This window comes from Dromaius novaehollandiae, chromosome 1 (assembly GCF_036370855.1).
Source record: "Dromaius novaehollandiae isolate bDroNov1 chromosome 1, bDroNov1.hap1, whole genome shotgun sequence".
NCBI lineage: Eukaryota > Metazoa > Chordata > Aves > Casuariiformes > Dromaiidae > Dromaius > Dromaius novaehollandiae.
Window position 1 is genome coordinate 185,021,328 of NC_088098.1, and position 16,580 is coordinate 185,037,907.

The window sequence follows — 16,580 nt, forward strand, 5'->3', positions numbered from 1 at the left end:
TCCCTCATAAACATATACTTTCTCAGTGCAGACCTATCACCAGTCCCATCAAAGCAAGGCCAGGATAGGTGAATGGCAGCTATAAAATGGTATAGGGTTTGACCACTTACTAAATTAAACATGCCAGTGACAAAAAAAAGTACAAAAAACAAACAAACAAAAAAACAAAAACAAAGTTTCATAATCCAATTAGTTCCTCTTCCTATACATATTACCACCTTATTAATGTAATTAATTATGGTTAAGTGTAGCAAATTGTACCATCTGACAAGTTGGCTAAAAATTTATTCTACACAAACATTATCCCCCCTTCTTTACAGAGACTAATTCAATATTCCTGTTAGAGATAAAACTGAATTCAAAAAGTCAAATGCTCTAAATTTTTTTTCTTAATTGCCTTTTACTACATGACAGTTAATCACTTAAAATCACAGTAGATTGGCAACAAACTGACCATGCAAGTTGCTATCACAGTTTTTCAGTGGAAAAGAGCTTTTAAAGAGGAGAGTGACAAGACAAGTCTGCCTATTAATTATAAAAAATTAGTGTGAGCATTAACATAACTAAAGGCTGGTTGTTAGTCATCTTTCAGCAGGATTTCAAGTAAAATAGATGATGTTCTTACAGGTTTCTGTAGGTCATAATTTATAGTACAAATAAGTAAATCACTGATGTGTAATAACTGTGTTTTTGAGGGCTTATGCTACATCCTGCAGACAGAAAACCTACCAGAGTCCATAATTCTGCAGATAGATCACCAAAAACTAATTTCAGTGGACCCACTGCTTATATACCAAGTTTAGGAGAAAAGAAAAGCTAAATGTATGACAAAGGCATAAAACAGAATACTGAAAAACTTGTGGCTTCAAAAAAAGACTTATGCATTTTAAACCATCATTTCTCAGGAACATCTAGTTACAAATTTTCAGTTTCACTGCGTTACGAACTTCAGTCTAATGAATATTTTAAAGTGAAGTTAGTGCAGTCTTTACAATGTCTGATTCTCTCTCAAAGGCATAATGTAGAAGTGACTGAAAAGATTTGTACACACTTCAAAAAACAAAACAATGCAATGTTGAGACCAAACATATACAATTAAAAACAAGAAGGGAACTTCAAAGAAAAGACGACTGAAAAACCAGAGTAGGTGGAAAATATTAGTGGTGATTAGCCACATTTCACAAGCATCCTGCTGCAGACTGTGCTTGAATTTGGCCTTCCCTCTGCAACCTTGCAGCATAACTGGGCTTAGCACCCAAGCAGCCGAGTCCATGGCTGATGCTTGCCAGTGGCAGGCAGGTAACCTCAAGCAACTGAGCAACGCACAGACCGCGCACACACCCCCGCCACACACACACACACACACCCCTCCTTACAAAAGACCCTGGAAGGAGGCACCATCATTAGCCTCCTTGCCTCCCCATCTCGCGCCAGGCAGGACGGGCACCAGCTACTGAGACTGGTCTCTGCCCAGCTTAGGGTCACCCCGTACCGCAAAACGGGGCGCTTTATTTCCACTGGGCCAGGGAAAGCCACAGTTTGCACAGTAGCTAGCATCTTGTGAAGCGAGAAACAGATAATTAGTTAACGTCTGCTTCAAAACAATAGTCTCTGCAAAGCTGCCATTCTGGTTTTCTAAGGACTTTGCCTTTAAAGAAAAACAGATTGCTTGAACTACAATGGACGATGTTAACAATACAGCACTTGTCTGCCTCCAAAGTATCCCAGAAGCTCTTGGACATCATCACTTACAAGGATTACATGTTTTCAGTCTCTGGCAGCATTAGAATTTGGCAATTTGCAAACCCTTCTCATGTGACCATTTATGCTAGCAAAGAAATGTTAACAAGAGTATTCATAGAAGTGGAGTTTCACAATTACTCATGCAAATATAAATTCATACGCAATATATTACAGTGAATATGGACTCAAAAACTATCAACTACGAAAGACTCACACAGTCACACTAAGTGGTGCTTAAGTAACATTGAGGAAATGCCAGTTACAGTGTGAATAATTAATGTGAATAGCAAGTGAATAGTTGGCAAGAAGTCTCAACTCGTAATAATGTTTAAGTATGTAAAACCTTCTTGAATAATCAGCTAACTTATTTGTACAATCACAATCTGTTCACAGATAATTCACCACTAAAAAAAAAAAAAAAAGGGAGCTGTATTTATCAGATAAAACCATTTGCTGAGAACAGTTCATGTCAATTTACTACTCTCTGAATTGCACCTCATGTCAAGTTTTGTAGCGTTTTGTTTTGCTTTTGGTGGTAAAAGATTATATCAGAATATGCCTTCGGAAATAATGTCAAAACCATGATTGAAACCAGTAAACTAGATTTTTTATTGCAATCCTCCAACCCTGGAGACAGTATAGGTGTGGAACCTAATTGCTGAAAAAAGACACATTAACAGATCCTAATTCTGTAAAGTATCTACCCCACCTTTCAGACATATTCTGAAAAAAAAAAAAAAAAAAAAAAAAAAAAAAAAAAAAAAAAAAAAAAAAAAAAAAAAAACACTTCACATAATGAAGACATTCAATGATTTTTTAAAAATTTGACATACCTTTGTCAAAAATAAGCTTTCCACTTCAGATTTTTTTTCTCTTTTAGATTACCTTTTCTAAACAGAATTTATGCAGAACACCTGTATTTTCAAAGTTAATCATTATTAGTGATCCAAAGTGAATACCATGCTGAGCATACTTATACCAGGAAGTCATGCTAATGCGTACATTTTATAGCTAATTATGTATCTGCAGGAAGTTAAAGCACTATGTCTATACAGGTTGTAAATTACTGCTTTTTGGTGAAATAGCAAAATTACTTACGCATGTACCAATCAATTACTAAAAGAAAAAAAAAACTATTAAGGGGATTCTTTGCCCTATTAAGGGCAAAGAAAAGTCTTTATGGTACTTTGAGCAGGACTCCATTTTATCTCTATCAATGGCTGATAAGATGAGCAGTTTGGATCGCAAGTGCTCTGTAGTAATGGTATTAATACATTTTTTTCTGTCTTGTACAGAATTAACAGCATTCAATACTGCTATAATTTTGTTTCCTACTGCTTTTTGTCATTAACTTTTTCCACTGAGAGCCACTGACATCTTATTACAGAAATATGGTACAGAAATGTTTTTATAGCAAACCTGTAAGGGTGATATCATCATCTTCTATAATTTGTTCTTCTGCAACATCCAGAGAACTCTCAGTAATCATGTCACTAGGTTCATCCACACAGGTCAAGCCAGAATAATTGTGTAGGAGGTCTGCACTAGGAACATGTTCCACAATGACAGCAGGGAAAATAGATGGATCACCAAGCTGTGAAGAAAGTATTCAAATAAAGACAGTTAGACTATATGCAATCTAACTGCTTGCAGATGAATAATTCAACAGACCCATACTACTGAACATTAGACGGTCAGGGAGGAGCACCAAAGAACAGGTCAGCTTTCTATACACCAAACAGAGCAGCAGCAGTGTCCCACAATAGGCCAGCAGCTGAATCACTGGAACATCTAATACACTGACTTTACTCTCTTATATGTAATACTAGATAGCCGTGACAACATTTGCAGTGTAAAAGCTGACCGAGCAGAGAAGGGGCACAGGGCAGCAAATCTCTAACTTCGCTGGCGATAATTCAAGTAAGCCGCTTGCTGCAAGCAGCCAACCTTTTGCTCTTCCAGTTGAACTGGGGTGGGAGGAGCCCAGTGGCTGTGAGGACGCAAGATGGTCTCACAGGCAGGACACTCGGACACCAGGTGAAGATGACTATTTTCAAGGTCGCCACTACAGCAGCCAGAGGCATAACAGGGAGCTATTGATACACATGCCAGAATACTTTCCCTCTCTAATTCTTATGGCTTTATTCACTTAACATTGCTCCCCCCCCCCCCATTTCCTTCCCAGGCCTACTCTCTCAACAGTTATTTTGTATCAGATACAGAAGAAAAGGGCAGCTGGGAAAACAGAAGTCAAGCTGACCAGCAATAACAATGGTAAGATGCACATTCTCTCAAAAGGCAGCCATTCAACAGGAAGAGGTTTCAGAAAGTGCTATTTACTACAGACAAAGTATTTTCCAAAGCAAGTCTTTTAAAATGTCACTTGGAGGAACAAAGTCATAGCTGATGATAGCATAGCCAGCTCAAAGAAAGCCTAGCGTAACTATAAGGCTCTTTCACTGCAAAAATAAATCAGATTATGAATGTGGCAAACCTAGAAAAACAGAAGCAAAAAAGGCTGTGCGAATGTGTGTGTCTACAAGAAAAACAGTAGGTGTACGTTTGGTCTCGCCTTCCACAGAAGAACAAAGATAAACACAAACCAAGCAGGTTGCATAACCACACAAGAAAAAGTAATCATATGATTATGAGCTTGCTTAGACGTTGCTCATGTCTCACAATCTTGCCCCTACGCTCACAGCAACCAAAAGACAACTGTACCAGAGCTGTCAGCCCAATACAAACAACGGCTAAGGGAGTAAGTATCTCCCAGGGAAGAGTCTGGAAGATCAGAAGTCAAACTAGAAAGTGCAATTGAAAGTTTTGAAAGGCAGTAATTACCACTTCAGATTGCTCAGTGTTTTATAAAACATGTCTCAACAACAACTGTGGCAAAGGGCAATCAGGAAAAAGGGAAGAGATTAAAAAGAATTAAAAAAACCCCATAAAACTAATATTTCTGTGGACTTCAATCATAACCCGGCTGCTAAACAAGAACAACAACCAAAAAAAGCATAAATAACACACCACATTCCATCAAACTTCAAAATAAAACCACGTGGTACAAGATCAATAAAAATGAATAAGAGGCAGACTAACTAAAGCCCTCTCAGGCGATGAGGATATCAGATGATGGGCAGGTACTAAGTCAAGCAATGGGAGAGCTTCCACGCCACATCTTCTGCAGCTGCCTCTATGGGACTGTGTCTTTCCTGGGCTGAGAAACTGGGAACCACTGGTAATCAATGCGTCACAGCGCTTTCTCAGAAAGCAAGATAATTATCATCACGCATCCTACTTGTTTAGAGATCCCAACAACCCAGATCCTGTTTGCTTCCAGGCAAGAATAAGCAAATAGATGTGGTTAAATAAAATCAAAATAGTATTTCTTTTTTAAAAAAGAAAGATAAAACACTGTAAACAGAGAAAAAAATTAAATACTGTATGCATAATAAAGGTTTTGTTTGCCATAACACATTCCATAAACATGACCTAGAAGGAAGACGTTCTATTACAGTCTCATTACTGAGATACAATTTATGCTACAAAAAAGTTTAAGCATCCCAATTTCCATAATACCCCACAACATACAGCTTGTGTGGTGTAAGTTACATATATTGAACACACATATACGTAACTACATTTAAGAAGAGGACTGCATGCTATTTTTCACTTGGACTCCCGTCACCTTCAGCAAGGAAGAAAAACAGCACATGCTCTGCAAGGACCTGTTCAATCTTCTACTTGCCTAATCAGGCAAAAAACATGGGTTTTGGGTATGGAAGACATGAATAAGAAGACTTCAGCATTCTCCTAGTCTAGCTCATAGGGACAAAGTGTCAAATTCACCTCATCTAACTTCAAATAACTGTGACGTAGACACTTGAATCTGCGCTAGTGGACCAAGGTTTCCTTCAGAGACAACAGAGAGAAAACCGTATTTTCAGGGCACAACTTCCCTGACCAATTTTAGGCTCCTACACTATGATGAGATGAATCGTGCCCTATAAACAGCCATTTCTCTCCATTGCCTATAAAAGGGTGCAGGAGCTGGGGTGCCTATTTCTGATGTAGACACCCGTCTTGTACCCGTTCATCTGCACTTGGCCAGCTGCCTCCCTGTGGCACCTTCGAAGTGAGCCATCTCTTCCTTTCCGCTCTTGTGGCTGCCTTGGCTTGATAGCTGCAAAGTCTGCACGACAAAGTGTCTCAAGGGACTGCCTGAATGATCATCTGTGCTTAAGATACACCTCATGGTAGCTCCTTCTGGATTAAAAAATTATTCTGGCTCCACACTGACCTTCCCTAATGGCTAAAGTTCGTGTCACTGACTTAGCTTCTGAGATGCAGAAACACCTCCAACACCCTAAGTCTTTACTGGTGAAAAGTCATCAAAAGCTGTTTCAAAATTAATTGGTAAAACCAACCAATTCTTACATATTTTTATATCAGTTTTTCAAAGCCATGTCTATATTACACCCTAGCAGTCAGTAACTCTGCTGTGAAACCTAATTACAAAAGCCCAATCCTCCATTCACTACTGAAACGTGCTTCGCCACTGACCAAAATCTGTTTCCCACACTACTGAACCGTGCTGCAGTTTTGAGTTTTAGCAGCAGCTGGTTTGATCAGTATGATCAAATGTGATCTATTCTGCAAGGTTAAACTCTACTTTGACTGTGTCTAGAAAAAGCTGTAATAAACACATGCCAGCACAGTCACTGTGAATGTCTGCCTTCAGTACAAAAACCATTACCCCTGGAGAACACTTAGTCACTTGAATTCACAGCCCGACTATTCAAGGAACCTACTGACACACTATGCCTCAGAAAGACAAAAGGTGAACACAGAAACAAGTTTAAGGATTGTGCCCAAAACCAGGCAGTCACGCTAAGACACTGTAAGTGTGGTTTTCTTTAAATTAATAACAGTATTAAACCGGAAGAGTCAGTAAGTATCACTTCTTCTGGCCTTTTGTTTCTCAAAACCGCTATTACACCTCTTTCCAGTTCATGAATTACTGAGGTGCAAACCAGGGATTCATCTCCTTGCCAGGGCTGTGAAGAGGAAAGGCTCTAACAACTATGTAGTACTCACCTGGGGGGGGGGGGGGGGGGAGAGGGGGAAGCATGCATACAATTTCAAACTAATTAATTTGAAACACATTTTTGCAAAAAATCAATCACTTTTTTTGTATCATATTTGCAATGAGTTGTGATTTCACAAGCACTCCTTCAGTTTCAAAAGCTGCTATTAATATATCCTCATGTATATGCAACTACTGAAAGGCAAAATTTAATCTCAGGGCTTCTGTAATTTTCTTGACTTCATTAAAAGTGTCCAAATCCCAGTTGAGGGCCAAGCTAAAACCTTCTGTAACTCTGTTAAAGTAAAATGCAGGAATGACATTGTACACATTTAGAACTGTAGAAGAGCCCATGTTCACCACAGCTCCCTTTGATGCTGGCATACAATGAGAATTACACAAAGGGAAAAACAGTGTTAAATTAAGGACTATTTGCTTTCACCTAGAAGGCAGTGATTCAATTAACAGCAAAATCACAAAATAATTTATTTCTAATACAAAGGTTTTTCTACATGCACAAACAAAAATGGAGAGCATGCAAAGTAGAGAATACCCTTTCTGAAATTAAAAAAAAAATAAAATAAAATCTCAAAGCAAGCAACGAATTTCAAGAAAACAATACATAGGCCAATAAAAAACCAATTTGTATATTTCTCCTTTTGCTTACTTCTGCTCCTTCATCTTTCTCATGTTACCTTCAAAATAAAGTTAAAATATGACATCCTAGTTCTGCTGATGTTTTGGCTTGGCTTCGGGGCATCTACCACATCTGCTAGGCAAATAAAGAAGCTGCACTACTGCTAGAATCTTCCTCAAGTCTCAGGCACCAAATACTGCACAGTGTCATTATTATTATTATTAAAAATCCCAAGTCCTGTAGAGCAACCTGTAAAAATTTGGAGCGTGATTTGAAGGCAGACGTTGAAGTTCATGGGACATCCCCTGAAACAGGTCCCTGGGAAGTACCAGTCACTCTCCCTGATCTGCTGTCAATGGGAAAAACCTGAGTTCTACCCTCCTTGGTGGAATGCTGAAGGCAGTAATTTTCCTTCTTGCTGTCTAATACTTTTCTTAGTATGCTGTTTGGCATACTGAAAAGGTATTTCTTTCTTCCTCCTCTTCCCCTCTCCCCTGAGAGTTTTCTCACTAGCTGTCAAACTGACAGATGATCAAAATAGTATACTGGTTATGGAAACAGAAAATAAGGAAGGGGACTTCTGCTCTGGAAGTACTGTCTTCTCATACTACAAGTCCTGTAAGAAACAACTCAGAATTTTTCCAGAAAAACTATGGTGACCAGCTTCTAATTGGCTTGGAGCAAATTTTGTGCAATTGAGTGGTGTGGGGGAAGAAAGGCATCCAATTAATATGAGCACGGAAATGCTAAATGGGAAAAACAAACAAACAAATCAAATTCAGTACAGAAATTGGCTTTGTAAGAGCCACAGAATTCAAACCTGAGATATATTTGGCCATTTATTTTGAAGAAAACCCTAAACAAAACTAGGTGAAGTGATCTTGGTGACTAGAGAATTGACTTCAGTTTTCTGTTACTCATGTTCCTTGATGGAGATACCTCTGTGCCAGCAGTACAGGCGGCCTCTCAACTTTAAAGGTGCTCCCACAGCTAGGATCAGAGAAATTACCGAGTTTCACAGTAGGATTTTGGAAAGCAGATAAATGCCGCTTGCTTTCTCGCTGAGACAACTTCTTATGAATCTCACAATCATTTCCCGAAAGCCTTCATAAAACTAGAAGTGGGTAAGAGGGAGGGACTTTCTGTAGGAGCCGGAAACAGCCAGAAACCCGCACCTCAGGGCCTTTTGACTCTGGCTCCACCAGCGTGCAGGGGTGACTTAACTTTTTGTAAAACCCACAGCAACACCAGGGAAAGTGGAAGAATAAACCAGGGCAAGAATGCAAAAGTCACTGCCCAGCCTAAGGGCTTGAAGACTATAGATATGGAAGAGGAGGAGAGAGAAACATCCCTCAGAGATAAAGGAAGTCTCTACGGGCACAGGTTACTGTGTGCTTCAGGGCCACTTCAGAGAGCCCTCACCGGCACAGGGCAATCCTGCTGGGGACCAGGCTAACAGTTTAATGGTCCTGAGGATTCAAGGTGTCCCTCACACGATTAAAGACTTGCCACTATGGATACAGTCTCTCTGGCTGCTTCTATTTGAATTCCTTTTTTTTAAATCCAGAGCGTCCTGATCGAACATCACTTTAATGGTAACGTAATTAAGGACTAAATGAAAAGGCATTGAGAGGACAAGCTACAGAAATAAAAAGTGATTTTAGGTAGCAGCACTGACTGAACCACAGCCTGTAGGATCTCCCCCTTAGTTTTACAGGCAGTGCAGTCCCTCTCAGAAAACGCAAACCCTCTATTTAACCAGCATCTGACATGTAGCAACAGTGAGCGAGTTATCAGTAGTGTTAGTACATGCCACTTGCTTCCCTCTCAAAATTACAAAGATATTTTCACCCCATTTCCTCCTGGTCATACATGCACTACGCTACAAACAAAAGCATAGAAAGGGGGAGGAAAAAAAGCCAAAAAACATCCAAAACCCACAGTATTTTCTAAACTGAAAAGGACAAAGTTGATAAGAGAGAACATTTCCCTTTCATGGAGAATCATGTGATCAAGTCCCTCCTACTGGCATCTGCCACTGGCTGCAGCCTTACATTTGCAAATGGATTGTTCATAATTTATTGCTGTTTAAGCAAGACTTATAAAAAATAAATAAATAGCCTTGAATTATGACTTCCCCAAAACACTGAGCATAACTGCAATATAGACCATAAAGATCTTCCCACAGCTGTTCCAGCTCCTGACAGTTCTTGGCAGAAAAGGACTCTAGATAAAGCTTTGACAACAAGGGAAGTACCTAAGTTCTTTCCATTCTAGCGTTCAAGACCACAGCAAAAATAATTACTCAAAGATCGGTTAATTGATACCTCCGTATAAAGATGTTGCATTTCACATTCTGACAAAGCTCAAAAAAGTGTTATTTTGATCAACACAGAGCACTTCCAGAGCTAAAAACTCTCCTAAGTAAACAAATAGTGATGTCTATCCCCAAATACAATTCATCTTTCCAGAACTGAAAAACTTTAGTAGTTCAGCTCCCCATGTGATAAGCAGATATACACATAATTATTCTTTTCAGGTTAACGCTATACTACATATTCTTGTCCAAGTTAAACTTTGCTCCAGCTCACTGGATCCTTCCTTCTTAGGGCTCTCCTTTTACAACTGAATGCTTAAGAGCTACCTTCATGCAGCCATCTACATACCTGCCTGCGTCTTTGATATCTGAACTAAGTCAATCCACTTGTTGATTCAGAAGGAGCCTGCTGCATTCCGGTGTTTGCAACAGGGGACCTTCTGCTACACACTCTCTCTCTTTGGCTTCCACAGCTTCAATTTCATCACCTTTAAGGCATGCTCTAGGACACCTTGTTTCCTTAGGCTTAATCTGGAATAGGACTTACTGGGGTTAGGAGATAAATGCCAAGGTTAAGCTTGTTCTTGTCTGGAGAAATCTCTGTTTAGGGAGGTTTTATTGCCCCGTTGATTGTATTTTTGGAGTTCTTCAGATGACCATCCAGAAAAATTGTTACAGGCACAATGCATGGCTAAACAAACCTGTGTTTGCTAGTACTACTCCTTCTACAAAATTGCAACGAAGTGGCCCTCTCTTTTTCAGTTTTCCCCTTTCCCATTGGCTTGTAAAGTAAGAACAGCAACAAACAATAAACAGAGCTAATAAATACGGCCTATTTTCCACTATGTTTATGCAATTCCCATATCTAAATCCCCAGGATACCACAAGCTCTGGAAAAATACAGGGAAGGAAGTTACATTACTAGTTCCACCCAAAACTGAGTTAGCACTTTAGACAGAAAACACTCAGTTCATTGAAATGATCATATGACTCTGATAGCAGAGACAGGCAAATGACAGCCAAATATTAGGACATACAGAAAACCCAGAGACAAGATCATAAAACCAAAAGTGTTTTTGAAAGAGGGCAGAAAAATGCTTTTCGCATACACAAAAAGAAGAGTCTGCAACAGCATTTCCCAGCCTTTTAAGAACCGTCTTTCAATAGTACTGAGATACCTAATTTCTTGTTAACAAATGCAAAACCCTACCATTAACCACCGCCTATAGAGGAGCTGCCGTATTTTTAAAGTAGGAATCCCTTCCTGAAGCGTCAGGACTTACGGGATGTGGTTTAGATAATGTACACCTAATTGAGAGTCTCATGAGATGGAAACATATTTTCCCTGCAATGTGAAAGAAACTGATTTAAATGATTATGAAGCTTAATTCTGAATAGCTGGCATATACATAGTAATGCAATTTAGAAGTTGAACTGTAAAATGAAGGAGCACCTAAAGCTTCTTCTAGTTATTTGCAGTGTGACAGTTACTTTTATTACTAGCTAGTTGCTAGCACACTGGAAAAGTTAAAATGACTGTCAAACACCAGAATTTCAGGAATTCTGCATCAAGAATGGATCTACTGATACAGACCAGCAACACAGGCACAACATTTTCAGAGGAGGTGGTCTCTGCAACACCGCAGAAGTTAAAACATTTCAACCGATTTCTGCTCTGCTCATGTAAGTTACAGGAAGCAACAGGAAGCTTTTGAAACAGTACAAAGACTTGCAGCAACAATAATGATCTCAACACTTGCTTTTTTGTGTTTCACATGACTTTTTTTCTTAGGCTTTGATAATGCGCATAGCACCAACTTGTACAAATATGACTTCTCACATTGTCCCATACCTGCTGCTCATCCTCCATGACGTTGCTGGCAAATTCAAACACAAGCTCATTCTGCTGTACAGCTGCTGCCATAATAACGCATTCCCAGGTCTCAGTTCCACATAAGAAGAAAAATGTTCTTAGATGTAGAAGAACGGAAGAGTGTTACCAAGATCCAGATGGGCAGAAAAACAGGACCAAAAAAATAAATCAAGTATCAGTTTTAGTACTTCTTAGATCGTCAGCCTTCCTGGGTTCTTCTCTTCTCAGAGGTAAACAAAGCAAGCGAAATCCTTTCCTGAGTTGTTCTTCCCACTTGGACAGCCTTTTATCACTGAGGAGAGGGGGAAAAAAAGAAAAATTAACACACGACTACCTTAGCTACATGAAATAGTAGAGGTCACAATAAAGTGTGCTCCAAATTATAAATGTTTTATCAAACTCTAATCAAGTCAGACATCTCTATGCCTTTAGAGATATTACTTCTACCAATTAATACAGCTTTCTTTTTTAAGAGAATGAAAACATATACCTCAGGAAGTAAAATGAAACTGTTTCAGGAAGTAAGACATCAGTTTCAAAAAGTGTTTCATAGTAAAAGCGTAGTAAAACCAAGATAAGTTATGAAAGTTAACCAAAAAGATTCATCTTTTTATTTGATTTATATAAGCATTTTCATATTCACTAATAATTCTTATCTTTAAGATGCATTCAGAGCAAAAAATCAAAACCTAGACTGACCTACTCAGCTATAGGATACCTCAAATACTATCACCTTCTCTTCCTTACACACAATCCCGATTTTGCAAAGTTGTTATTTTTTCAAGTAAAAAGTGCTTGATCTTGATACATGCAGTGTCAAGTAGGTAAAACAAATAAATAAATTCCTCGTATAGTCCAGAAAGTCACAGAGTTCTTACATGAAACAGATCTTCAGCTTCTTTTTAAAAATGCACTGTAAATGTATCCTTATCTCTATCACAGGCTTGCAAGCAGCCGGAAGGAAACGGCACTGACCACGTCATGGCAAATTAGAACAGGCAAAAAGCTCCACAGTACAATAGCAAAATAAATAAATAAATAAAAAGTTCACAACTTTGGAATGTAAACAGCTTCATTGCAGGGATGCATGCTTACAGCTCCTACATTTTAATTTATTCAGCAGCATTAAAGGTAAACATGGCTAATATAGCTCAGAAAGAGAAAAATGATAAAAAGGAGCATAAAACGCAACCTTTTCGTGCAACTAAGATGACCGATACAGTCCGGAGGAAAAAAAAAAATCTAAGAAACACTCCAAAGAATAACAGGAGAAACAAGTATCTAAAATTGGGAACCTAAGGCAGTATTTTGGTGTCTAACTATGAATTTAAACCCATCTGTCCTTAGGAAAGTGAAACGAGTGGTGAGCGGTGTTTTGGCCAAAATCCTTTGAACTGTCGTTGATTAGGGGCTGCTGTGTCCTGCTGTAAGGAGCAGGTATCTAACATGTGCCCATTTCCAAGAGGCATGCTTGGGCCCAGACCGTGCTCCCACTGAGACCCTCGGGGGAGTCTCCAGGCAACCTCAGCGGTGGAGCGTGACGGTGCCATTTGTGATCTGTAGCAACCACGTCTGCATAGGAGGTTAGCTTTGCCTTGTTTCTGCAGTAGACTAAAACTCAAAAAATGAAGGGCATCTTCCTCTCCCTGATGCCAAGCAATTTAATTAGGGAGGATCTTGTCACATGCTCATACTCCCTCAATCCAGGAAATGCAACAGCTGTTTCTTCCCATATAGACTGTGGTATTCCCAAATTCCTTAGTAGTGATGACAGGGCATTCAAGGAGTCTTATTTAGGTTACTGGATCCTATCTACCCTTCTAAGAAATCAGGAAACCCACAACTGTGCAAACACAAGAACCTCCCCAACTTCCAAAGAGTGCTTTAATTAGCAGTTAAACACTTCATAAGAGTAGTCACAACCCTAACTAGAGAATATTTGCATTAATGAGAGCTACATGCATGAACGGAAAAGGATATGCTTTTGAAATCATTATTGTTTTAACTATTCAATCTCAATCCCTTTCAGTTTGCAGAATGACTTGAGTATTTATGAAGTTTTCTCTGCGCAAGGCAATGGCAACAAAAGTATTATATGCAATCATATAATCTTGGGTAACTTCCCCAAATTCAATTACTTGGGCCTCTCCTTTTGGAAGATAAGAGAGCCAGTAGAGTGTTACACACACAAGCCATCAAAGCAGGATCAAAAACCAGCTTGTTTCATCTTTGACTTCCAACATCCTGTATGCTAGCTTGAAAATAAGGTATATGGCTATATACTATATAGCTTAATATTTCCTTTAGTCGGCAATTGAAATTGGTCAATACATGCCAATAGGCACATACCAGCTCTTTCATAGAACAGGATAGGGAAAGAATGGAAATTTATTTCAGTACAAATTCTATTTTGGTTACTGCTGAGACATAAATTAGAACTCTCCAATAAGATTAAATAATGACATTTGAAGTCACTCCCTCTTAACCAGTGAAGAGTCATTTCATTCCAAAGGACCACCAGGCAAAGACGAGAACCTCCTCAACATCCAAATGGAGGCTTATTTTAAAACGAGGGGTAAGCTAATTGTCCAGAGAGAATAAGAGCCAGAATACATAAAGAGCATATAATCATCTCGCTTATACTAATGGCAGCCACACGTACAAACAAAGAATACAAGTTCTTAAAGCTCAAGAATTTTCTAATGTCAATAAAAATTATTAAGTGTCAATTTAAAATCAGACTACGTGAAGTGTAAGAGATGCAGGCTACCCCGCAAGCTCATGTATAAAGAAAACTGAAAGTATAGCCAGCACAAGACAGATTTTTAAAGTTCCACGTATACAGTAAAAAGTGATCCTATTCCTCCATTAGTGCCAGTTCATTATTCTGTAAAATATTAACATTTTTACTGTAGATCCTACAATATCAAGATACACAATAAAGACATATAATCCCAAAACTGTGGCAGCAGAACCATTAAGAGCTATAAAGAGACCTTTTTGTATTTCTTTAAATGAAAAGCTCAGTGCAAAACTAAATGTTGTGATTTGACATCATTTGAGAGACTGCAACAGCATAATGCATTTGATCCTGGAGGGATCCACAAGAATACTAGTGAGAACAGTTATGCTTACTTTATATGGTAACAAAGTTCCTAATAAACTGATTCCTCTGCAGGATCAGATATTTAGAAGCTGTTTTATAAATTTTTCACCACCGTGATACAGTTGACCATATAGCATACTGTTCACAAAGAAACCCAAACAATAACAACAAAAAAAACCCATCAAGGTTTCTAAAAATACAGTAGAATGACACTTTCTTCTTATAAGAAAAGCACCATCTAACCACAACATAATGGCCAAAGCCAAAGACAAGTGACTGAATGGTTTAATGGGCTTCAGGAAGCTTCTATATCCAACCTTACAGCTATTACAAAAATGAGGAACTCTAGTTATTATTATTTATGGAAAAATTTTAGTTACCTCTTTAATGGTACCTAGTAAGCAGTTCTCAGAGTTTTAACAGATGAACTATTGGGAAATAAGAGCAGGACAAAATAATGCATAACATTTTCCTTCGACCCATATCGCAATTTTTCTCTAGCATGCATAAAACAGCAGCAGCTTTTCACAGATACCAGCACAATTCTAAAACATCTATATTTCCCTCCCACAGCTATTTTTATAAATTGTGCTTTCATTATTCCCAGTCTTGCAGCATCCTGCTGTCCATAGCCTAACACAAACATGACTATTGTTTTTGCTATATAATACAACTTATCTCCCTCCCTAATTTAATGGGCATCTGTGAACAGAAAATAAGTTATTTACAAACAGCACAAAATGTGTAAATTGTGTTCACATGCACAATAAGCTTGACTATATACAATCAATCCTAGGAGAAAGGGGACCAAGTGTTTATTAATTCTAACTTTCAGAACTACAGAATAAGTAAGTTTTTGCTTTCATTTGTACTCACTCATTGTTGTGGAAACACATTAGATAAATCAATATTAGGACACAGCAATAGAAAGCAAAATTAAGACACATTTATTAATTCTTAAAGCTGACATATGAATAAATTCTCTCAATCCCTCTGGAAATTTCCCTCCTCTACTGCATTTCATATCTAGAAACAACCTCCTCTATCAGTCTGTCAAAAAGCATATTCAGCCAGTGTAACCCTTGATACACAGCTACTACTCATATCCCACAAGATACATTGTGGGACACACTTGCTGGACACCACAGCTTCTTTCCCCGCCACTCTTCACTATATACAGCCTGCACTTAATGCTATCCCCCATTTGGCCAGTTCAGTAAAGCTAGTAAGAAAGGCCACCAAAACCAACATTTCTGGTTTCTACGGTAAAGCTGCAATATTGCTGAACAGTGTTCCCCAAACTGCAGCTAAGCCCCAACTCAGAAATAACCAGCCAGCAATTTCTCCTTCAACTCCTGACGGCATTAGCTGGTAAAGCCTCGTTGTCTTAGCATTCAAGTCTGTAATACAGAACACTAAAATAATTCAGTGGCATCAACATCACTATCAGTAATAAACGCTGGAATAGGTAACATGCAAAGTGCCAAGAACAAACCCCAAAATTTGCTAAAAAGGCTCTGATATAATCCTAGAAGGCTTAAGCCTTGGTACCAAGAGCACCTCAGCTGAGCTCAAAGACACCTCTAGCAAGCTGCTGGATGCAGTTCCATTTAGGGTTAATAACAATGACTGCAATCATGCTTCACTGACTGTTTTGTGAAATTAGTGAGCTCATACATACATTTAAAATTAAGAAACAGCTTAGTTGTGCTAAGATTTGAATGCAGATCATGAGTTACTCCTAAAACAGCTCATCTTGTCGAGCATGAGAACAAATGAATTCTGATTTCCCAATGACTCTCAAAGGCAGTCTTCAGC

The 16,580-nt window shown here is 38.7% G+C and overlaps 1 protein-coding gene across 10 annotated transcripts in view; it reads right to left on the reverse strand.

The window, feature by feature from the left end:
* Nucleotides 1-16,580, reverse strand: part of ELF1 (E74 like ETS transcription factor 1) — a 92,560-nt gene that overhangs the window by 28,342 nt on the left and 47,638 nt on the right. For 9 of the 10 annotated variants that reach the window (XM_026099181.2, XM_064504804.1, XM_064504803.1 and 6 more), the window contains 2 exons: nucleotides 11,636-11,948; nucleotides 3,163-3,337 (listed from right to left, as the gene is read on the reverse strand). In XM_026099181.2, coding sequence (XP_025954966.1) covers nucleotides 3,163-3,337; nucleotides 11,636-11,707 — 247 coding nt within the window. In that variant the 5' untranslated portion in view covers nucleotides 11,708-11,948. Of the gene's footprint in view, nucleotides 1-2,576; nucleotides 2,645-3,162; nucleotides 3,338-11,635; nucleotides 11,949-16,580 lie in introns of those variants that run through there. The other variant, XM_064504807.1, reaches the window with a different exon arrangement.